This window comes from Leptonychotes weddellii, chromosome 13, assembly GCF_054177405.1.
Source record: "Leptonychotes weddellii isolate Sample4059 chromosome 13, ASM5417740v2, whole genome shotgun sequence".
NCBI classification, from domain to species: Eukaryota; Metazoa; Chordata; class Mammalia; order Carnivora; family Phocidae; genus Leptonychotes; species Leptonychotes weddellii.
The window spans coordinates 7217883-7243406 of record NC_138381.1 but is presented as its reverse complement, the minus strand read 5'-3'; the positions used below and the strand labels follow the sequence as shown (position 1 = coordinate 7243406).

The following is a 25524-nucleotide window of genomic DNA, read 5'->3' as shown; positions in this document are numbered from 1 at the left end:
AGTAATCTCTGTCACCTCTCAACTCCCAAAACATTGTTCTATGCCATTTAACAAGTATATCCATACTTCCCCTATTACATTATAAATGTCTTGAAAACAAAGACTTTCTTATTCATTTCTTCTTCTTTTCACAGCAAATAAATTTCTATTTAACAGATCTAGAAAGGGCTTACACAATTTTTAAATTACTATTATTGATATTCATCCAATATAGAGGTATCCAATCCAATACCTCAAAGGGTCATTTGAGCAACAAACTTTAATACTATGCCCTTTGGTTCAAATCTGCTATTATCACTGAAAACACAATAGTCAGACTGATGTTAGGAATAAAAATTCAAAAACTATATAACTCAAAGAAATACAATGCCAGTAACTAGAAATTTTTCCCTCTTATTTAATGTTTATTTTTTCAGGAGCCCATTTCAAGGATTTAAGTAAAAAAGAAGAAGTGGCATAATTTAACTGTTAAATAAATGTCCTTTATTTACATTTAAATGAGCAACTTTGTTTCTTATATGTAATAAAGAGATATTTTGAGAAATATGATGTCACAAGCCAATGACACAGACATAACCGTCTCATTTGGGGACACAGTCTAACGTTACCAAGCTCTGTCTCAAAGACAGTTGAACTCCTTGGCTGTTTCTCAGATGAAAAATGGTATATTTCCAATTATAGATTCCAGTTTATAAAGAGAAATAAATGTACTCTATCCATTACTGGAATGAATTAGGTGGATGATCTAAAACTTTCTGGAGGTTTCAGGAAGGAAACTATCCTATACTCAGGGACTACACACATGCTCCTTCATAAACTATTCTGGAAATACCAATTTTGGTAGCATACGGCATTTCATGTCACCTGCCAAGAAAGGGGACAAATATGTTCTTAAGAGCTGGTCTGTGAAATGAGAACGTTATGTTTCTTAAGTATTCTGCTAAAGGGCGCATGTAAATGCTCACAGAATTCATGCGCAGACTTCATTCTTGTTGGTCACAATCATCACCCCACTACAATCGGCAGGTATGACACATGTAAGCTATTTACAGTGCTATTTAATGTGAATATTGCATTATCATACCTCCGGCCTTAGACAGCTTTTTGTATGAATCTTCAATGGAACAGGGGCCTTTCTATCTGGGCAGATTGTGAAGAAGACTATTTTTTAAAATGTGAGTTGTGGTTAAATAGCTGAAGTCAGGGAAAATTTTCTCACATTGAGATTTATTGGATTGTGAATAATCTCCCAAGGAAAGTGCCAGAAGCCCCATCAGCGGAGTTATTTAATTAAAACTATGGTGGAGTAAGTAGAAGAGATGTTGCCTGGGGGAATAATTTTGCATTGATCCCTGAAGGATTGACTTGATAGTCTTAAAATTCTTAATGGTTTCAAAATCTTAAATGTCTTCACAAATTTTCTTAGAGGAAAGAAAAAGCCATCTTGCTTGCAACCTCCACTTCCTATAAAACCAAACAAAAACCAAAACCAGCAACACAAAGCATAGCTTAGAAACTAAGTCTTCTTTTACCAATGCTAAATAAAAGGGCACAGGATAGCATTAGCTCAAAGGGAAAGATGGAGGAGCCCATGCCTCTGACCAGCTCAGAGCTTTACTTCACTTTTCCTCCTCTCTTCCCATACTTAATTTCCTTTTTGTTTGTTTTTAAACATCTAAAAATCCACCGTTTTGGGTGCCTGGGTGGCTCAGTTGGTTGGGCAACTGCCTTCGGCTCAGGTCATGATCCTGGAGTCCCAGGATCGAGCCCCGCATCAGGCTCCCCGCTCGGCGGGGAGTCTGCTTCTCCCTCTGACTCTCCCCCCTCTCATGTACTCTCTCTCTCTCATTCTCTCTCTCAAATAAATAAATAAAATCTTTAAAAAATAAATAAATAAAAATTAAAAAATAAAAAATAAAAATCCACCGTTTTTATGCAAAAATATCATTTTACTCTCAGTCAGTAAATACTCTGATCTGCCAATGGACAAATTCCCGTAAGGTCTCCTTGAAGGTTCACTGACACCCACCCGCTAATCCTAGAGAAGTTTCAGAGGGAAAGTGCTGGAGAACAAAGTTTGATTTCTGCAGCTTTCAACCTTTGATAAGAGGAATTAAAAAAAAAAATACAGATGCTGAGACAGTCCAGGGGAGGAGTCTCGACCAACCTGCGTGGGCTGAAGCATGTTCCAGTCCCTCGGACAGCTCTTACACATGAAGCCGAAATCCCCACCCTGCACTAGCACCCACACCCCCACCAGCACCTACTCTCAAGAGGAAACATGTTCCAGATACTGTGGTCGGCACCGCCTTGAGTGCTGGGGAGACAGCAGTGGTGGTAAAGAGGTGTGAGTTTTCCTGATCACTGAAAGTTAAAGAAAGGAAAAACAAAGAAAGGAAAACCTGAGGACTATATACCTCTACCTACACGAATAAAATCTTCAATGGGGTGCCTGGGTGGCTCAGTCGGTTAAGTGCTCTTGATTTTGGCTCAGGTCATGATCTCAGGGTCGTGAGACAGAGCCCCACAACAGGCACTGAGCATGGAGCCTGCCTGAGATTCAATCTCTCTCCCTCTGCCCTTCCTCTCCCCGCCTCCACTTGCGTGCTCTCTCTCTCTCTCTCTCTCAAAATAATAATAATAATCTTCAACAGCCACAGGGCAAAGTTCTTTGTAAACTTTAGCTTGTAGCTCATTCCCTTGAGGAAATTCAGCCAAATACCTGCCCCCACCCTAGGTTCATCTTAGAAATAAAAGTATCAGTTTGTATAAATGAACAAAACAGTTGCAAAGATCACAGCCAATTTCATCCCCTGCTCTGGATTGCCTGAGTACATTTTCGAATAAATCTAAAGGAAAAGTTTTCTTCTGGATGTTGCTATGGTGGACACGTGCCCAATACTGGGCATAGAGGTACCTAGTGAAAGTGCAACCCTCTGTGCATTCAGATGGACAGAGGATGCTGCTCTCACGAAACCCAAATGTGGACCTGTGCTGGTTTGTTAAACTTAATCAGCCATTACATTATGAAATTTAATTATGTATATCAATCCAGTATTGTCTTCTTTTTGAGGTTTGATTCCCCTACTACCCCAGGCTGTTTTTTGTCTCTTTTTTTACTTTTGATTACAGAGCTGTTCCCCCAAAGCCTGAGAGTTGAATCTCATGGTGATAGTACTCTCAAGCATGCTCTTCCCTGGCTTAGCAAATGGAAAGCAAGTCAATAAAAACAACCTTGGCGTGGGTTCTGGTAACTATTCCACTTTCAGATTCCCATTAATTTCACCCTTGAGAAGTTCAGTGACCATAACCTTGCTTACGTGAGTCTTAAAAAAAACGTTCCTTATCATCTGCTTCTCTATATTCTGTTTTATTTTATTAAGGAGGAAGAGTTCTAAGCCTTTAAAATGTTTGTTTCATCAGTTGACTATTTCTTATAGGTACTATTTAATATATTTTTTCCTTCTTAAATGAAAAACTGCTGAAATGTAACATTTCCAGAAACATTTTTTATTCGTGTGTGTGTGTGTGTGTGTGTGTGTGTATACAAGAAAACTTTCCTGACTTATTTCTGAGCTGGTAAGAATGGACCTTAAGAAAGAGATTATGTCTTAATTCTTTAAAGAGTAGATTTGAAACTATTCTTTTTTATTTCTCCACCTCACTTAAAAACCAAACAACTTCAAAGTGATAGAGATGTATATGATGGGCAAAGCTGAAAGAACCCAGGGTCCACACAAGGACAAAACATGCTGGCATGCAGTGGTGACTCTTGTCACAGGAGGGCAAGAAAGCTTCTCCTCCCGTGGCCTTCTCAGCCCTGTCTGGCATCTCCTCTGACAGGCAAAAGCATCCTTCAGACCAAGCTTTCCCTGCATCACTTTGTACCTGTCACTCATAGAAAAGATAGTGCCATTTTCATACGTTTTCTTCCTGCCTTCTGAATTTGGGAGAGATAGGAGCTGAAATCAAAATGTGCAAATATCTTAGGATAGACTATAAAATATAATCACATCATAGATCTAGATTCCTATGCCTTTTGAAGCATTAAGTCAACACGTGGAGATAAACTAAGCCACGAACTGTGGACCAGAATAAACTGCATTAATTGTTGACCAGAGCATTTGTGTTGGCTGAGTTTGAAAGGTATGGCTGTTAGTGCTATTGCTATTTGTGGTAATGTTGGAGTCATTTTTAGAAAATGAAAATTTCCTTGCAAAGTAGTCAAAGCAGAGCCAAAACTATCTTTTTTCTAGATAATATTTAAAGCGATTCTGGGGCACCTGGATGGCTCAGTCAGTTGATCATCTGATCTCAGGGTCATGAGATCAAGCCCGCACCGGGTTCCATGCTCAAAGGGAGTCTGCTGGAGGTTCTCTCTCTCCCTCTGACCCTCCCCCGACTCGTGCTCCCTCTCTCTCTCTTTCTCCCTGTGTCTGAAATAAATAAATAAAGCAATTATCCCTAAATGCTACTCCACCCATCTCCATGTCTAAATATTCTGACTTATCTCCTTCAAATTCCCCCTTTGCCGGGAATCTATCCTGAATCTTCTGGTTAAAAGTAAATCCCATATTCTGCAGAACTACAATAGCACTCACTCTTTAATTATAATTTGCAGTACACAGCCTTTCTCTCCCCTAGTACTCTGCATACCACTTAGAGCTGAGATCCACGTCTTTCTAGCTTCCAACCACAGACATTATCTCGAATATAGTAGGTTCTGAATAAAGACTTGAGTGAATAAGGATAAGTGGGTTCAGCTCCCAAAAATCAGCACACACTTTGACACAAGCCAGATCTGGGACACTTCCCCTTTTCCAGCTTTAAATAAAATTTAAATCCTGACATCACCCCAACATTAGAAAACAAACAAGTAGCCAGAGGAAAGCACATATTGATGACGATTCTGGGTTGCCTAGGACCCCAATCAGGACATAGGGCAGCATGGTCTTTAGAACCCCTCCCATTATGGGATTTCTTGGGACTTCCATGAATTCTGGGGTCCCCAATATTAAAGGAACCTCTTTTCCTCTCTAGTGCCACTCACTGAAACATTTGGATGAGATTAACATTTAAATTGGTGAATTCTGAGTAAGCAGATTGCCTTCTATAATGTGAGTGGGACTCATCTAATCAGTTGAAGGTCTGAATAAAACAAAAAGCCTCGCTTCCCCAGACAAGAGGGAAATCTCCAGCAGACAGCCTTCTGACTTCATCTGCACCTTTGTCTTTCCTGGGACTCCAGCCTATGGGCCCACACTTGCCAGTCTCCATAATCAATGAGCTGATTCCTTGTAATAAATCTCTTTCTGTATACATATACGTCCTATTGGTCTGTTTCTCAGGCGAATCCTGAATATTACCAATACCTATAATATGATAGATATACTAATGTATACTTCTACCAGCAGCGAATAAGTGTTCCAATCCACAAAATATTACTTGTTTACTCTGACCTTAAACTCTTCCCCTCCTATAAGCTACAACTAATTTAATCCTGTAGGTGGTGAAAAAAATTGGTGTATGTGTCTCCCTCTGAAAAATGTTCAGTGGCTACCCCCGGTCTTCCCAGAGTGAAGTTCAGACTCCATGAGGCACAGCAAGATCTGAGCCAACCAAACTGCCCAGGCTCTTTGTGACATTGGGCTGCCCCAGTGGGCTTCAACTTCTTTTTTTCAACTTAGAATCTACCGCATAAAACCTTACTTGGGACCCCAGCACATCACGTGCTGAGCCCCTTGGCTGGTGCGGGCACCCCTGTTTCTTCCTATTGGGTTACCCCTCGTGGCGGCAAGGGGCCACAGACCTCAGGGCAGGAACCACATCCTGCTGGAGCTCCGTGCTCTCTCCCTGCGTGGATGTCACCCTTTCCTTGCACCCTCCCTACTCTCTCCTTCCCTCATCTGTCTCTCTATCTTGGGAAAAATCCTTCCATGTTGTCAACATCCAGCGTGACTTGATCCTTGAGCCTCCCCGCTCACTGTGTTGGAATCCAACTCCCCTCCATCTCATTTCTGGCACTTCACAAACATCGAAGGGTCTCACCCTGGTGCTGCGACTGGACAGCTCACAACCTCCAGGTGGGTAATGACCCTGAACCCTTCCATCAGCTGCACGATGGGAACACGTTACCTCCGCCATGGTGTTTCACAAACATTAGAGGAGAGGACATTTGGTTCATGCCCAGGAGGCACCCGGTGAAAGTTAGGTAGTAGAGTAGTGTGGGTGGGCCACCCATCTGGGGGGTACATTTCCATAAGTGTAACTACATTCACTTGAACGGACTAGTAAGGCCAGAGACATGGGCTGCAGTAATTTTCAGCAGGATCCACTTCCACCACAAACTCTGCCATGAAGTGGTTGCCTCTGGAAGGTTCCCGCCCAAGCCACCCCAGCTGCTTTTCCCTTGGAGCAGTAAAATAAATGCAGCCATTCTTACCATTAAGTTCTCCATATCAGTTACCAATTGAGAAAGGCTTCTGTGATGTTAATCATCTTTTAACATAAATTTGCATTAACAGCACTGTTTATTCAGCATAAGACTGTCCCATTTGCTCTCCAGCTCTAAGCTGAAAGCCCCAGGTGGGGGGTGGGGCAGCAAGGATGTACAATGGTTGACTTCTCATTTGAGAGTCCCTGCAGCTCCATGTCCCCCAAGCTGTCCTTTTCCATTCCTCACTGCAATTTTATCCAATGGGGCACATACAAGGTCTGAGAACTTGGCCAGATATTGGACCTCACCACACTTCAAGTTCTTGCCTATAAAATCAAGATTATGTCTACATCCAAGTGGGCAACGGGGTTAAATGAGAAGATACTGACCAAGTTCCTCATACATAGTCAGCTCTCAGCAAAGAGGAGAAATCAGTATATTTAGAGAGCATATGGTTCAGTTACTTTATCCTTTTGAAGTTCTTATAAACTTTTACACAAATTAGGATTTCTGGATTCCAACTCCAATCTTGTATTATTAAATAGATCATCAAATCTCCCTTTAGGCTACACATGCGTGCAATACTTATAGGTCCGGATACAATGTTAATAAAGCACACACAGAAAACTTCAAGTATATGTAAGGTTAACTTTGAAATATGGCTACTATATTTTTTAAATTCACTATCATTTTTAGTTTTTTTTTAAAAAAGGAATTCCTCCAAGTCTCGAAAATGAGTGGAATACTCTCACTGGCCCATTACTGCAATCTGTTACTTAAAAATATAAATGATCAAAAACAATCATGATGAAACACACTTAAGAATACCATCATGAAGAATTCATCTATGTGGAGAGACGGCACTCCTATCTTTGACCCGTAACTGACTGAAAATCGTACCACTGTATTTGAAAAGGCCCCAGAAGGCAAAGATCTCCCTTTGCCTAACTTCAAGAAAATAATAGGACCAATAAATCTGGATGATAAAAGCAAGAAATATTGCCAAAATTGCTCATATATAATGCTAAAAATCCTACCTTGGTATGGCAAGCATAACTCAGTTCCCAACAATTTAGCTCTATCCTCTATCCTAAACTTTCAGAAGAGGTCAAACTGCCTGTTGTTTGGGTTTTTTTTTTAATTAAAAATGTATATATTCAGGGTGCCTGGGTGGCTCAGTTGGTTAAGCGTCTGCCTTCGGCTCAGGTCATGATCTCAGGGTCCTGGGTTGGAGCCCCAGGTCAGGTTCCCTGATCAGCAGGAAGCTTGCTTGCAGGGAACCTGCTTCTCTCTCTGCCCCTCCCCTCACTCACTCTCTCTCTCTCTCTCACTTGAATAAATAAATAAAATCTTTTTTAAAAATGTATATACTTAAGGCATGCAATACAATCATTTGATATATATATATTGAAACAATTACTATAATCAAGCTAATTTACATTTCTTCTCACATAGTTACCATTTTTCTTTTGTGGTGAGAGCACCTGAAATCTACTCCCTTAGGAAATGTCCAGGGTTTAATGCAGTATTATTTTTATTTTTTAAAGATTTCATTTATTTATTTGACAGAGAGAGACACAGCGAGAGAGGGAACACAAACAGGAGGAGTGGGAGAGGGAGAAGCAGGCCTCCCGCCAAGCAGGGAGCCCGATGTGGGGCTCGATCCTAGGAACCTGGGATCATGACCTGAGCCAAAGGCAGACGCTTAACAACTGAGCCACCCAGGCGCCCCTAATGGAATATTATTAACTGCAGTCCTCATGCAGGGCATTAGATCTCTAGGTGAAGTCATCCCACATAACTGTTACTGTGTACCCTTTGACAACAGCTCCCCATTTCCCCACCTCCCTGTGCCCGGTGACCATTATTCTACCTATGTTTCATCGGTTTTTCTTTGGCAGAAACTGGAATTCTTGATCTGGGACCCAGGCTGCAAAAGCTCACCAAATGAAGGGTGAAGGGTCCCATCTCGTTCTTGCCTTGGTTGTTCAGGCCAGGTGTCGAATAGCTCACTCTACTCGAAGGCCCTTGCCAATCCTCTCCTTCATCTGCATGGCTAATCAAAAGTGGTCCATACACCAAAAACTTGCAGACAGCACTCAACAGGTGACTGTACCCAACAGCGAATGAGGAGTTCAATGACAAAATGGACTCAATAATAAATATTTCATTAAAGAGATTTTGCTAATAGACACTTTGTAAGCCTCAGTCATATACACAAAACTATTTTTGAGCTTAGCTACATCCACAGAGAAAAAGAAAACTAACACATGGGAAATTTCCTTACCTTCTGACTATTTGCTATCCCTTAGCAATATTGTAAATTGTCCTTTTATAATATATATCCCTTGAAAAGAAAGCACTCTAGCACATGTCACATAATGTGTTCTGCTGAATGTCCATTTGGGATACAATTTTAGAGACTCCACATGGTTCCAAACTATCTCCTTCCCTAGACTATTGCTGACATCTGAAAATTTCATCATTAGTCATTTTGTATCAAAAGTGTAGGGAATAATAATAGTGACAATAATAACACCCACCAGCCCCTGACTGCCATAGGTCTTTAACCATATGATCCCTAAGCCATTCAACAAAGAGAATGGTATTATTAACTCAGTTTACTATTCAGAAGCCTGAGATACAGAGGGATCGAGCAGCTAACATAAGGTTTTGCAGAAAGTAAAGGCTAGAAAAACCATGTTTTTCCAATATACCATACCCAATCCATGTGGCTATTACTCGAAGGACTAACTCACTAAGCACCAAACCATAGTCCCTGGTAGGCATAGCAGAAAATATCTAGGAGATCATTTGATCCTTCTTGAAATGACACCTTGCAGTTTCTGAAGTGTCCTCTCTTAGGAACTTGGATGAAGCAAAAAATGGAGCCAGTGCATGAACTCTGCCCAGATTCACTAATAAATCTAGATTTGGTTACAGAGAGGGCTCTGAACACACAGAGGTTGAAGCCAGCACTGAGTGCTTAGCAGAAGGAAGCAGTACTCCATCACCAGGAGGAAGCTCAGATGGGGAGGTATCTGGTCCTGAACCCAAACGCTGCCAACATCAGTTTAGTCTAAGCTCTAGTCATTATTATTTTTTTAAGAGTTTATTTATTTGTGAGAGAGAGAGAGCACAAGCAGGGGGAGCGGAAGGCAGAGGGAGAAGCAGGCTCCCCACAGAGCAAGGAGCCCAAAATGGAACTCAATCCCAGGACCCCAGGATCATGACCTGAGCCGAAGGCAGACACTTAACCGACTGAGCCACCCAGGCGTCCCTATGCTCTAGTCATTATTGAGACGATAGAAAACCTGGGCTTTTCTCCTACTACATTCAAATTTGTCAGATGCTTATTCTATTCACAAATGATAGCACATTAAGAAAAATGAAACTGATTCACAGAACTATTTCTTTAAAACAATAATATCATAAGATCTAGAAGTGAAATTGGAAAATACCACAAACACATGATAAAGCATTTTGTAGTTTCTACTGGGGCTTTAAGAATCAAATGTCGTAGATGGGTAAAAAGGTAAATAAAACATCCACTCACCTGATGCAACCACCTGGATCACCTTTTCCCAATGTCCATGTGGGAAAGTATAAAGAAAGCAGGAGTAGAAGCCAACATCGGCCTCAGAGACGTTATGAAAGGACAGGGTCATATCATTAGATGCCATGGTGGAATTTAAAAAATAAACCCTATCAGTATAGGGTGGTCTTACACTCAAACCATAGGTAGGGCTGAAAATGGCTATGAGCTCTCTGTTTGTTGTATTGATCTTGAGCCATTCTATCTGAGTTAAGGTGTCCAGTGATGAATAGATACACTCTAGACTCATATTCTCAGCAAGTTTAACAGTTGTGTCCCAAAACATCTCTTCGCATAGAGCTGAAATACACAACATCACATTTATTCAGTTAGGCTTGATGATTGAAACACCAAATAGATACCTTAAGCTTATTCTAAGCTTTATAAGACCTCACAAGATAGTAAATTGAGATCACGCTAAAGGCTAACAGTTTCTACCTTAGTCTAAAAAGGTTTCCACTGCCAATAAGAGGTATTTGTAACTTGTAGATTTCCTAAACAAGTGAGAAATTATCTGAGCCAGCTAAAAAACATTATAAATTCTAAACACGTCACACTATAAGACCAAAAAAGAAGTAAATTTTTTAAATGAAGACATTATCTTTACCTCTGTATACGTGAAGAATAGCCAAGAAGAAAGTAAGATAATCCATCTCTGGAAACCGTTTGGGAGGCTGGTCTATAAAAAAAGACAATTTATGTAATGTTACATGCAGAGGCCCAGCACAATGCACTGCTTCCTTCCTCTCAGATATTATCAGTAGTATCTTTCTTCTGAAGTATGAACACAGGAAAAAGGTCTTAGCTTCAAAGTCAGGTTTGCTCTCACACAAGAATGAGCAGATTTGAATCACTTCTCTCTCTCTCGGGGAAATAGCTTATTTTCAAGCTTTTATTTTCCACAAAGATTCATTCATTGAACAAATCAGCGAATGGCCAGATTCTGCTCTAGGCGATTAGGACACAACAGTAAATTTAAAAAAAAAAGTCCTTGCCATCATGGAACTTACATTCTAGTGGGAGAATACAGAAACTGAAATAAAAAAGTAAAAAATGTAGTAAGTTATATGTGGTAAGTGCACGAGGAAAACACAAAGCAGGAAAGTGGGGATAGGATAGTATGGGTGGTAGTGTTTCTCTTTTAGCAGGAAGGTCTGGGAACTTGACGTTGGAGCAGAGACTGAAGGGAGGAGGGGAGGGGCCTGGGGTGTCAGGGGTGGGTTTGGAGGCTCCACCAATGTGGACTGTGGTTGGGCATGGCCTTCCTTTTACTTCAACATTTTCATAGACCTCAGGCATTTGCTTTGGATTAGATGAAGGGACCACGGAAGGACCTCCAGTTACAAAAGCATCGAGGCTCAGGACATACACAAATCTACCATTATGGATGATTTCCATAAACTTTTTATTTTGAAATAGTTACAGAGACATAGTAATTTGAAAAGACAGTACAGAGAGCACCCTAGTACTCTTCACCCAGCTTCCCCCAATGGTTACATCTTATATAATTATAGTACAATATCAAAACGTGATTGATTTTTTAGGTTCATCATTGTTCCTTTCCCTCATGTAAAATAACAGTTCAGTTTCTTAAGAACTTGTTAGGAACATATTACCAGGTTGGTATAAAAATACATTATTGCCTCTATAGTGAGAGGAATTACATGAATGCATTTGGCCCCTGATAAGAGGGTCAAAAGGTAGGTAAAAACTGGAAGGGGGGAACAGGAATCACTAAAGACAATGTTGCCTAAGGTCAGCTCTGAACCTGGTTTCAATCCCAAAGTTTATCAGTAGGTGTCTACTGTTCAACATCAGTATTTAACCAGGGAACTTTTTCAGGAAGCAAGAAATCAACAGTATGAAATTAGAATGTATACATATGGTACTGCATAGTGCCACCTTATGTCTACACAGCATTTTATTTTCCACACCTATGATATTATTTGTACCTGTAACAGCTGTATGATACAGTTAGATGAGGTATCTCTGTTTTGCAAGTAATTCAAAAAAACAATCAGTCCAAAATTTTAGTGAGCTGTGCCAGGTACCCTGCCTAGGACCTGGAGGTTCAAGACTTGGTCTCTGCTCTCAAGGCGCAGTAATATATTGGGTCAGACAGATCACAGAGGCAGTTTATTATAACAAAACTGATAATTCTATAGAAATCAAATTTGAGGAAGTATTAGCATAGCCCAGAGAGGGAAAAATTCATTCTAATTGGAAAAGGTTTCATAGGAAAAAATGCACCAGATCCTGGACTTTCCAACCTAAGACTTTCCAAGTGCAGAAGGAAGAGAAGGAGATAAAGAGATGACAACAGAGGAAATTTTAGGGAGATGGTGTGACTACGGTCTAGGGGGTGGGAAAGAGATAAAAACAATGTTGGGTCCAGATTGAAAGTATCTTAAATGACACCCATGGAGAAGTTCAAACCTGGCCATCAGAAATCACAGCATCCTGCTTACATCTGTAACTCCAGCACCAAACACAGTCCCTGGGACACATGCCTATGGCATAAATAAACACAAGTCTGACAGCAACACAGAGCCACTAAATATTTTATGGAAGCAAGTGATGTGGACAGTTTTCCATTTTTGAAAGATAACCTGGATGCCTGTAGAGAATGGACTGAGGTGGTAAGGGGCATTGAGGATTTATATCTGAGTCAGAAAAATTAATTCCATCAATTAAATCTTAACTACAGGACTTCCTCTTGATAGGTACCAACAAAAAATAAAACTATAAAACCAGAATTACACCCAGTTCCAAGAATTCCTGAAGCCCTCAAGAAAGTATCCTCCTAACTGGCCCCCCATGCACTGTGCCCTGTCTTAGAACTGTGTCCCTTCACACACACACACACACACTACCTGGAGTGATCTTGTGATAGACACCATATGACATATACAGTTCAAAATACTTAATATCTTTTATTATCAATAAAGTGAAAAGACAACCTAAAGAATGGGAGAAAATATTTGCACATCATACATCTGATAAAGGTCTAGGATTCAGAATATGTAAAAAACTCTTACAACTCAACAACAAAAAGACAAATAACCCAATTTAAAAATGGGCAAAAAACTTGAATAGACATTTCTCCAAAAAAGATATACAAATGACCAACAAGCACATGAGAAGTTGCTCAACATCATTAGTCATTAGAAAAAAATGCAAATTGAAACCACAAAGAGACTACTTCATGCTCACTAGGATGGCTATAATCAAAAATAAGGAAAATAACAGTGTTGACAAGGACGTAGTGAAGTTGAAACCCTTGAACACTGCCAGTAGGGATGTAAAATGGTGCAGCTACTGTGGAAAACAGTTTGGTTGTTCCTCAAAAAGTTAAACAGAATAACCATATGACCCAGCAATTCCAGTCGTGGGTTTATACCCCAAAGAACTGAAAACAGACACTCAAACAAATACTTGTATACCAATGTTCATAGCAACTCTATTCACAAAAGTCAGAAGGTAGAAACAACCCAAATGTCCATCAACAGAAGAATGGATAAACAAATTGTGGTATATCCACACAATGTCATATTGTGCAGTTATAAAAAGGAATGAAATACTGATTCAGGCTACAATATGAATGAACCTTGAAAACATGATAAGTGAAAGAAGGCAAACACAAAGGGTCACATATTGTAAGATTCCATTTATATGGAACACCCAGAATAAGTAAATCTATCGATTTGATTGGTTGTCAGGGGCTTAAGGGAGAGGAAACCAGGAGTGACTGCTTAAGGTACAGGGTTTTGTTTTGGGACAATGAAAATGTTTTAGAACTTGATAAAGATGGTACTTGCAGAACCACCATGAATGCACGAAATGCCACTCAACTATACACTTTAATTTTATGTTGTCTGAATTTCACCTCAATAACAAAAATTACTGCTAGTGAATAGCAGGAGTCCAAATGCACCTCTGGTCTTTCCAACTGCCACCCACCACATTTTGCTGTTGGCCTTGCACTTATTGTGAGCACGTGGTCCCTCAACCACCCTGGCCTGCAAATGCACATTGAGCCTCACAGTACGTGCTGAGAATGGAGTCGGTCCCATGCCACAACTTAACAACAGCTAGAAATAGATAATGCAGAAGAACATAGTCCAGGTGGTCAGATAAATGATTCATGATGTTAAGAATCACTAAGTGCTTATTAAACACATGCCAAACATTGCATGCTTTATATTAATGTTTATATATTTATTAATGCATATATATATATAAATATAGATATATGGCGTGTGTGTGGTCAGGGTTGGGTAGGTTGGTAGAGGTGCAGGTGGAGGTAAGAGGAACAAAGGGACACAGCAGATCTCTGCTACAGGACACTGGCTGTGGATCCGACAAGCATTAGATGCAACACAGCATCCTCCACTCTCAGAGGCTCCAAAGACCTCAGTGAGCTTCCTCCCCTAGCAGCAAAGAATCGGGGGTATGGGAGGATTATGAGAAAAGGGGAATGAACTGATAATAGTGTGCGGTGACCCCTTCATTCCCAAGGCATCCAAAGCCAAGTTAGTGGAGAGATGAAGAGAGCAGACGTGCGCTTGCATTCTGCAGTGACTAAAATTGGGGGCCCTGGAGGCTATAGATCCAAACGGAAGGTGCAGAAAGACATGCAGCCGAAGATAAAGTTCAGCTGTTACAACTTTGCTAAGGACGAACCCTATTCATCAGCATCTAACCAAAGACAAATAGAGACTGCATTTCTGTTGTGTAGGGAGCCATTTTTTGCATGATTTATGAAGGAATTTTGGCTTGAGGTTTTTTTCCAATAGAGCTGTTTGTATAAAAGAGCTCCATCCTCAAGGAAGTCATTAATCAAAATATTACTGGACTTCTCCCCTATCGAACAGGTCTCAGCTAACCACATAAGTATGAAATTCATCTCACGAGTTTGCCTCACGCAACATGCTCCTGGGTGACCTGGGCTGGGTGACAGCCTTCAGACACGCAGTCCCCTTCTCTTAGGCTGTCCACACACACAGACATTCTCTCTCTCCTCGGCTTCCTTGCTTCTGCTATCTGTAACATGTTCTGCTTTCCCAGATGTCTGCTTTTTCTGGACATTGGGAGGATTCTAGTCTCTACTCAGTTACCCAAGTAGGTAACCTTCCGCGTGTCATGGGGAACCACCAGACGTGTATGCTGGAGAACTGCTCCTACCCTGCTACCATTCCACACTTGCTCAGACAACTGCTGACATGCCAAGGGCTGCAAAATGAGAAGCCTGTGCTAGACTTTGAGAAGAAGGGACTGAGGCTGGGAAGATCTGAGGCATTCCTCCTTTTTTTTTCCCCCAGATGTGAGAGTTTGTATGCCTTTGGCTGGGATGTCCTTGTTGTTGTGAGGCTCCTACTTCCAGCAAGACTTCAACAGGAGTGTTTTAGCCTAGGTTTCTGCTCCTTGCCTCAAAGTGTCACCTCAAGAGAATGCTACCAATGAAGGACATGTGATTTCCCTCAGACCACTAGCCACTAGGCCCTTAGAACTTCGGCAAGTCACAGAGCTGCCCCAGGCGTTAGATTACCTTTGGGGGACCATCCATAAAGCACTCGCTTCCATTCAAAGCAGAGACTTCAGTTTTGCTTCAGTAGAGATCCTCCAGGACAGGGTTCTGCCAACTATGGCTCATGGGCTGAATCCAGCCTGCTGTCTGACCCTTTATAAATAGTCTGTTTGGACTCGGCCACGCTCACTTGCTTACACATTGTCCGTGGCTGTTTTTGTGCTCTGATGAATAGCTACAAAGAGACTACAAGGCTGACAAAGCCGACAATAGGAACTGTGTGATCCATGACAGAGAAAGGTCACCAACCCCTGCACAGGGTAATAAAGACTTAGCTAGTGAGCATTTATTATTTAAGTTCATCCTTGCTTGGTCTTGCCTGAAGGAAGGAAGGTTAAGCCTGATAGTGTGGACACTAGTAAAATTAGCTCAATTTTCTTATTCTCAAGGACCATGCCATCAGACCGACTACAAATACAATTCTTCTAGAAAGGACCTAAACGACACCCTCTTGCTGAACTGTGCCCATCGCTGAACTTACAGGTTCACAGGACATCAACCACCAAGCCAATAACAGCTCTTTTCCTGCTGAACCTACTTGACACCATTTCATCGACAGTCTCCACTCCGCTGCACAAGATTGACCTTAAAAGTGTGAACTCAGGGGCGCCTGGGTGGCTCAGTCGTTAAGCGTCTGCCTTCGGCTCAGGTCATGATCTCGGGGTCCTGGGATCGAGCCCCGCATCGGGCTCCCTGCTCGGCAGGAAGCCTGCTTCTCCCTCTCCCTCTCCCCCTGCTTGTGTTCCTGCTCTCGCTGTCTCTCTCTCTGTCAAATAAATAAATAAAATCTTTAAAAAAAAAAAAAAAAAGTGTGAACTCAGCCACATCCACTCTTTTTTTTCTAGAAGGTTACTAACCTTGAGATGTTTGTTCTGCTCACTCTCTCCTTTCCCGCCGTGTGTCTGGTTAGGGGCTTCCGGTGTGTCGTGGCCTCCCTACTTCACCCCTTCTCATCACTGGCAATCTTCCTGTTCTCCTCCCTTGGTTGGCAAGGCAGGAACGGCCAGGGCTTTTGTCCCAGAGCTGGAAGCTCTTGGGCTCTTCTCTCTTCCAGAGCTCCTCCAGGTGGGGGCTGAATTAAAGCACTAATATTTCATTAAGCAGGGCTTTTTGGAGGATCAAAACCAGTCAAGGAGTGTACCTACTTCACCACGTATCTACTCAGACTCATTCCACATTCACATTGAGTTATGTTCCTTTCTTCCCCACCCCCCTAAAATTTTACCGTTGGAAACGATGTGCTTCTCATCCTCTGTTCTCTTAACTCAAAAGTACACACAAAAACTTTCAGTTGGTTACTTTGCTTTCTCTTCCCCATTTGTTTTCCTGCCAATCAAAGCACTTCATATTCAGAAGTATCTGAAGTGCAGGCTGCTTCTTATCTCTGTCCAAATCTGAGTGTGTTTCCATCCTACCTTCTAGATACTCTTTGTGTGTTTTAATCTTCCACTCTGACACAAAAAGAACACAAGTTGGCATTTGCCAAGAACTCTCCCTGCAAGTTGAGCAGCTTCTATGTCTTCAAATCACAACTGCTTCTAAGTTGTTCCAGAGGACCACAGAAGTAGTTTTATTTGTTCTTTGGATTCGTAGGTAATGGAGATGCCCCATCAGTTAACCACCATGAGGGACTGTGGCTGAGGTGCAGTTGGGGCAGTTCACAGATATGCTGGGCAGAAAGGCCAGGGTCTGAGGAGGAGAAGGCAGTTCTGAAGGCAGCCAGCCCGCACATTTCCCTATGCATCACACGTGCAGGGCTGGCCTCTTCTACAGACCACATGCATGTCTGAAAGCATGGAAGAAGAAAATACAGGAGCACCTGGACGGTTCAGTTGGTTGAGTGTCTGACTCTCTTTTTTTTTTTTTTTAAGATTTTATTCATTTATTTTTACAAAGTGAGAGGGACAGCGAGAGAGGGAACACAAGCAGGGGGAGTGGGAGAGGGAGAAGCAGGCTTCCCATGGAGCAGGGAGCCGGATGTGGGGCTCAATCCCAGGACCTTGGGACCATGACCGGAGCCAAAGGCAGACGCCTAACGACTGAGCCACCCAGGCACCCCAAGTGTCTGACTCTTGATTTTGGCTCAGGTCATGATCTCAGGGTCGTGGGATCAAGCCCCACATCAGGCTCCGTGTTGTGTGGAGCCTGCTTAAGATTCTCTCTCCTTCTCCCTCTGCCTCTCTCCCCCACTCTCACTCTCTCTTTCAGAAAGAAAAAGAAAGAAAGAAAGAAAGAAAGAGAAAGAAAGAAAGAAAGAAAGAAAGAAAGAAAGAAAGAAAGAAAGAAAGAAAGAAAGAAAAAAAAAGAAAGAAAGAAAGAAAGGAAGAAAAAGAAACAGAAGCTGTCTTTCATTGCACAAAAAATTCTTGAGCACTTATTGTGGGGCAGAGGAAGCCCTCTCAAAGATATGACTCATGTCACTCTCTTCATTACATCACCATTCTCAAAAGAATATCCAAACTTTTTACTGACTTACAAGGCTGGACAAGATTGATCTCTATAATTTTTCCAGCCTCATGTCTGACACTTTGCTCACCCGCATTCTCCACTCCAGACCTACCTGACAGGGCAGAGGCTTTGCACAAGGGGTTCCTTTGCCTTGACTTCCCTATTCCCCTCCCATAGGGAGGCCTCAGCTCAGACATCCCTTATTGGGTACCCTCCCTGAGCCTCCCATGCCTAGGGCAGGTGTTCCTCTTGTGAGTTCTTTAAGAACCCCAGATAATCCTTACTGACGCACTCCTTTGTAACTGCCCATTTATTTGCTGCATTTCCTATGATAGCCTAATAAACCCCTTCAAGTTGAGGATAAGGTTTTTTTTTTTTTTTTTTTTTTTTGAGGATAAGGTCTTGTTGACTGCTCTATCCACAGAGCCTTGCATGGCGCCCAGCATGTGGTGGGTGTCTGTTAGATCATTATTTGTTGAAAGCAGGTGAAGGAATGGCTTTTGCCTACGAGATTTCACCGTATGTGACCAAATGCTCATCAAAACCCAGAGGCCATCCTGTTTCCAATGTGTGGTTTTTTCTTTTGCCCCATCTTTCCATTTCTCCAATGAGTAAGACAAAAAAATAGCCTCGATCCAAAAGGCACATAAATTTTTGCAGGACAAACTTGAAGACAAACATTCCTGATTGGGGCCAACTCTTTCTCAGAATGATTCAATGGGCCCTGAACTGAACCTCAAACACTGGCTGAAACAGTCACTGTCTACCCAAATGATTCATATCACACTGAATGTTAGAGCCTATTTCAACAGTAGATGCCACTTACATCTATGGGGTCCAGGCTTAAAAACTGGTTTTGCTTACTCCCTGACTTACAAATCCAGATTTATAAAGGCTAGGTGCTTTTCCTAAATTTCTCAATCTTTTATAATCACTTCCTAATTCATCATCCACCTGCAAAATAACACACATACATCATCATCATCATCAACATCATTATCATCATCCTTGCTATCACCCATATCACATTATAAAGTTACTGCTAATATTAAGAAAGTAAGAATGGGGCGCCTGGGTGGCTCGGTTGGTTAAGCGACTGCCTTCGGCTCAGGTCATGATCCTGGAGTCCCGGAATTGAGTCCAGCATCGGGCTCCCTGCTCAGCAGGGAGTCTGCTTCTCCCTCTGACTCTCCCCCCTCTCATGTGCTCTCTCTCATTCTCAAATAAATAAATAAAATCTTTAAAAAAAAAAAAGAAAGTAAGAATGGAGACAGCTTTTTTGTTTCTCTGTAGGGTCTGTCACTTCTGGTTTCTTTATTTTTCTTGGAGTTCTTGAAATCTTGCAATATAAAGAATCTAAGAATTAGCTTTGTATCTGTTCCTGAGCGATACAGGCATCCCACTATCTTGGCACAAGGAAGGCAACATTGTTCTCCCCAACATAAAGCTACATAATCTTACGAAGCAATTAGGGGAGATGCATGATCAATAATGAAACTCCAAACAAATAAAACATCCTGAGACAAACGGAACTGCATTACACATCCAGAGAACGGTTGTCCTGTGTTCCAACCAGGAGAACAAATGGAGGTGAAGACAAGGAAAATTAGTGGGGCAGAATGAAGATTATCTACTGCTCACAGAGATGAACAAAATTCCTCCCTCCAGTGTTTTTTAGTGACCCTTATTAAAGGCCTTTTCAACAGTTTAAAAGTAAAAATACTCCTTAACATTACCATTTGTTGACAGAAATAGGAAAAGCAGCTAAAATCATCACATCACTGGATGGAGTCTTACATTAGCTACCTCCTGCCTCTCTGGGGTCACCAGGGCACCAACTTGTTATTCTAACACATGGAAAGTAAAGGGAAGAGCAAGCATTTATCCTGCCTTCCCTGTACAAATTGCATTTCAGGGTGACCTAAGTTTCTTTTTACAGAAAAATTCAGCCACTAAGTGGAAAAACAATAATAGATATTATTTTTAATTGCTATTTTGTTACTCCTATTAAAATAATAGATGGAGACCATTGTTACTAGATGTTAAAGCCATTAGGTGGAAGGTTAATGGAAACTCCATAATGAAATATATTGCTGATTGCCAATACACGAGCCCTCTGATCAACCCTAACCTCACACTAAAATAGTACAGTCAGACAGCCGGGGATTCGGTGATACAGCAGGAAGAAAACAGCACCACCCAGGAAGATCTCTTACCAAAGTAACTGAACCTGAATGCAGCCCAGTCTCCAGTAATGTCTGGGAGATACAGGGAAGAGAAGAGGAGTTAAGAGCACCATGAGGAAGCAAGAAGTACTACAGAATAAATGTCTTGGGTTCTCAATAAACAAATGGCAATTATGATTCACATAAGAAAATATAACCAGTCCAGTAAACGCCACAAGATGCTTAACAACTTTAAATAACCTTTCCTGATAAAAACTCAGCGTAATTTTGGAATTTAACTAGCATAATAAAGAAAACTGGTTGGAAACTAATGGCAGACTTAATGATAAAACCCTAGAAGAATCTTGGTTAAATTCCCAAGACAAGAATGACCACTATCACTGCCAATATTTAACATTGCCCTGGAAGTTTTAATTGATATTATAGGGTAAAAAAAGAAAAAAAGAATAAGAATTGTAAATATTGAAGAATTATTTTGACTTTATTATTACTTGTAGATGATCAACCTAGAGAACACAAAAGAATCAAATAAAAAAACTGATAAAACAATAAAGGGTCTAGCAAAATAGTTTTGTAAGACTCAACAGCTTTATTCTGTCATATCCAAATTAGAAGCAAAAAGTACACATGTATGAATATATAAGAATGTACCTTAAGAATTTGTAGCAATTATACAAAACCTATATATTGTATCAAAGGAAGTAATATAAGCCTTGAATAAAAGGTAATATATTATGTTCCTCTATGACAAGATCCAATTTGGGGAAAACACATCAAAAAATTTTTATTTACCTGAAATTTAATAATCTCTTACATCTTTGAGTAGGTCAGGCTGTGAAAGACTTCATGACAACACTCTACAAGAGATGGTGAAGGCCATGGGAAGCAGCAGGGTGCTCTTCCTCAGCATTAGTATGGTTTATGTGTATGAATGTTCACAGAATAAAGATGTTCTTTTTTTTTTTAAGATTTTATTTATTCTTTTGACAGAGAGAGACACAGTGAGAGAGGGAACACAAGCAGGGGGAGTGGGAGAGGGAGAAGCAGGCTTCCCACGGAGCAGGGAGCCCAATGCAGGGCTCGATCCCAGGACCCTGGGATCATGACCTGAGCCGAAGGCAGACGCTTAACGACTGAGCCACCCAGGCGCCCCTAAAGATGTTCTTAATGAGCAAAAGTTTTGTTTAAATGCATAACAGCAAACTGCATTTTTTTTATAGTAGGCTCCATGCTCAGCATGGGCCCAATGCAGGGCCTGACTCACGACCCTGAGACCAAGACCTGAGCTGAGATCAAGAGTCAGACCTTAATCGACTGAGCCACTCAGACCACTCTGCAAACTGCATTTTTAATAATAAGAAAAGTGAAGTAAGGCACCTTGCAGTACCAGATATTAAAATGTATGATATAGCTTACAATGTTAAAGTGTTTTATTCTTTAAGAATTGAGAGTTCAAAAGCATACCCAAAGAATTACAGATTTTCAGGGGTGGAGATGCGAATACAGCTAGATGAAAGAAGAGCATCATGCCATGAAACAGTGTCTGAGTGCATGGTCCTGACCCAATGCTGGGGAACCAAGAAGTCCTGAGAGAACTTCCCTCTCAGGGCCTTGTCAGGCCAACACCCTCCTCCATATCGTATCTAATGCCCTATATTTCTCCAGTGGATTGCATGTGGGCCGAGGGTTCCATCATCATGGTCTGTACATTAGAAAAATATACCCACTTCACTTCTGCAATAAGAAGACATTCAGATGTGGGAGATATTTGCAAATGACATATCAGATAAAGGGCTAGTATCCAAAATCTATAAAGAACTTATCAAACTCAACACCCAAAGAACAAATAATCCAATCAAGAAATGGGCAGAAGACATGAACAGACATTTCTGCAAAGAAGACATCCAAATGGCCAACAGACACATGAAAAAGTGCTCAACATCACTCGGTATCAGGGAAATAAAAATCAAAACCTCAATGAGATACCACTTCACACCAGTCAGAATGGCTAAAATTAACAAGTCAGGAAATGACAGATGTTGGCGAAGATGCGGAGAAAGGGGAACCCTCCTACACTGTTGGTGGGAATGCAAGTTGGTGCAGCCACTCTGGAAAACAGTATGGAGGTTCCTCAAAAAGTTGAAAATAGAGCTCCCATACGACCCAGCAATTGCACTACTGGGTATTTATCCCAAAGATACAAATGTAGGGAAATGTAGGGATCTGAAGAGGCACATGCACCCCAATGTTTATAGCAGCAATGTCCACAATAGCTGAACTATGGAAAGAGCCTAGATGTCCATCAACAGATGAATGGATAAAGAAGATGTAGTATGTACACACACACACACACACACACACACATAATGGAATATTATGCAGCCATCAAAAAATTGAAATCTTGTCATTTGCAATGACGTGGATGGAACTAGAGAGTATTATGCTAAGCAAAATAAGTCAATCAGAGAAAGACAAGTATCATATGATCTCACTGATATGAGGAATTTGAGAAACAAGACAGAGGATCATAAGGGAAGGAAGGGAAAAATGAAACAAGACGAAACAGAAAGGAGACAAACCATAAGAGACTCAATCTCAGGAAACAAACTGAGGGTTGCTGGAGTGGAGGGGGGTGGGAGGGATGGGGTGGTTGGGTGATGGACACTGGGGAGAGTAAGTATTATGGTGAATTGTGTAAGACTGATGAATCACAGACCTGTACCTCTGAAACAAAGAATACATTATATGTTAATTTAAAAATTAAAAAAAGAAAAAGAAAAAAAAGAAGACATTCAGATGTTACAGTATGCTGATTAGAAATGGCAGTCATGGCAAACCATAAGAAGATGGAAAATAAGAAAACTGTGTTCACCAACAGAGATCTTGGGCAATTATGCAGGTAGAAACCACAGAAACCCAGAAACACAGCACTCTCTAAGGTAGCCCACTGAGCTCCTTTAGCCAAAGGCCCTATTACTGAAAAATGTTATTTATTCAGTGAGAACAAATGGTGTGCTTGTAATTTACACAATGGTTAGGAATTAAAGGTTCCACTTACGTAAAATATAAAGATAGCTTAGTGACCTTATGTGGCCAGTTGGCCATTCTGAATGGAAACCAGGATCCCTTCAACGACTTCAAAACAAATTTACCTCCACTGGGACAGGAGGGAATCTGTTATGTTCCTTTGTTTGGCCACACAACAGTAAGAATATCTGCACAGGCATCATGTTGCTGTTCTGATAGAATCAGGCTTGAAATAATAAGCAGCAAATCAGACAAATACCAAATACAGAAAGTTTTCATCCCAGGCCCCTCCTGCTGAAGAGTGAGTTAGTGAAAGAAGTACTTAGATCTGTGGCAGAAGCTCATCTTGTCCAAGAAGCCAGAGTAAGCCTCATTCAGGAAGAATATCAAGAATATTGCCAAGCCAAGGAGAGTCCTGTACATACTTATGGAAGAAAGAATCCTAGCTCTCCCGGGTGTTTCAAATAATTATGGAATATAAAATACTCTTTTCATTAAAAATGACCTTGTCTTATGTGAATGTTTTACCTTCTTTTCAACATTAACATCTAATTTTCTCTGTCACCTGGTGTTCTAGTTGATGAGAATTGGGTAGATATTTCACATGTGTAAAATGTTTTCTCATAATTAATTAAAGTTGCATTAAATAAAGTGTAATTAGGTCACATGGAAAAAGACTTTTCAGTAATGAATAGAGAGTGAATGGTTGCTCTGTAAGTCAGGTTGTCAACTCCCTTTTTTTTTATAAACCCAGAATTAATTTTGGGTTAAAAAAAGAATTACAGATTTTCAGCTTATGATAATGGTGACATTTCAGTTCAGCAGGGAAAGGATGGCTTGTCTGCCACGTGGTATCAGAGAAGCTGACTTAGCAGCGGGAAAAGCTGAAGTCAGCTCCACAGGGTCACTGGCCATTCCCTGGGCAGCACAACATCTACAGACCGGCTTGCAGCTTGCATCTGGCCGAAGGACCTAGGCTCTGCCAAGTATGTCTACACCCTAAGAATTCACCTCTGAAGGCTGGGAGTGCAGCAGGGCAGCAGCGGGGCTACAGGGCCCTGCTGGCAGGAGGTGTGCGGGTTTGCGGGCGCTCGAGCTCCGCCAGCAGCGGTGAAGCGGGCATCCTGGTGTGCGCCATGGCACACAACAGTGCCTGGGCGCAAGCACGACCGCAGGGACCTGCTCACCAGGCCCAGCAGGTGGCCCGGGCTGGCGTGTGGTAGGCCCAGGTGCACTGAACAAGCTTCTCCCCACCCATTCATTCTGTAATCTGCTCTGAGTCCCATGTCCTTCCAATAAGTTGCTTCCTTCTCAACTTAGAGGAAAGTACTTTGGAAAGTTACAACGAAGAACCCTGATCAATACACTAACCTGTTGCAGCAGAATACATTTCAAATGTATTAATAATTTGAATAAGAAAAATATTCTAAAAATTGGAGAATATGCTTTATAAGCCTGAAGACAGAGATGGATTTTTGACTTTGACATTACATACATTTATATAAAATATATTAAGATACATATATATTAAGGTATATATATCTTATACCAAAGTCAGGTAAAATGTGGTAGCTTTTTCTACATAAAAACTTAAAACTATGGGGGCATGTGGATGATACAGCCGGTTAAGTGTCTAACTCTTGGTTTCGGCTCAGGTCATGGTCTCGGGGTCGTGAACTCGAGCCCTGCATCAGGCTCCATACTCAGTGGGGATTCTGCTTAAGACTCTCTCTCTCCCTTTCCCTCTATACCCCCACCCCACTTGCTTTCTCTCTCTCTAAAATAAATAAATAAATCTTAAAAGAAAAACCTTAAGTATCTTATGGTTTTGGGTGCAATTGTAAATGGGATCAACTCCTTAATTTCTCTTTCTTCTGTCTTGTGGTTGGTGTTTGGGAAAGACACTGATTTCTGTGCATTGATTTTATATGCTGCCACTTGACTGAATTCCTGTATGAGTTCTAGCAGTTTTGGGGTGGAGTCTTTTGGGTTTTCCACATAAAGTATCATATCATCTGCAAAGAGTGAGAGTTGGACTTCTTCTTTGCCAATTTGGATGCCTTTGATTTCTTTTTGTTGTCTGATTGCTGTGACTAGGACTTCTAATACTATGTTGAATAGCAGTGGTGATAGTGGACATCCCTGCCGTGTTCCTGACCTTAGGGGGAAAGCTCTCAGTTTTTCCCCATTGAGAATGATATTTGCTGTGAGTTTTTCATAGCAGGCTTTTATGATATTGAGGTAT

General features: G+C 41.2%; 1 protein-coding gene across 3 annotated transcripts in view; it reads right to left on the bottom strand.

Annotated features, from left to right (window-relative positions):
* CD226 (CD226 molecule) overlaps window positions 1-25524 on the bottom strand; it is an 89670-nt gene that overhangs the window by 55718 nt on the left and 8428 nt on the right. Inside the window, exons 2-4 of one of the 3 annotated variants that reach the window (XM_006727092.3) lie at window positions 16476-17307; window positions 10639-10710; window positions 9993-10331 (exon numbers count right to left, since the gene is read on the bottom strand). In XM_006727092.3, coding sequence (XP_006727155.2) covers window positions 9993-10331; window positions 10639-10684 — 385 coding nt within the window. In that variant the 5' untranslated portion in view covers window positions 10685-10710; window positions 16476-17307. The remainder of the gene's footprint in view (window positions 1-9992; window positions 10332-10638; window positions 10711-16475; window positions 17308-25524) is intronic. The other 2 variants (XM_081801044.1, XM_081801045.1) reach the window with 2 other exon arrangements.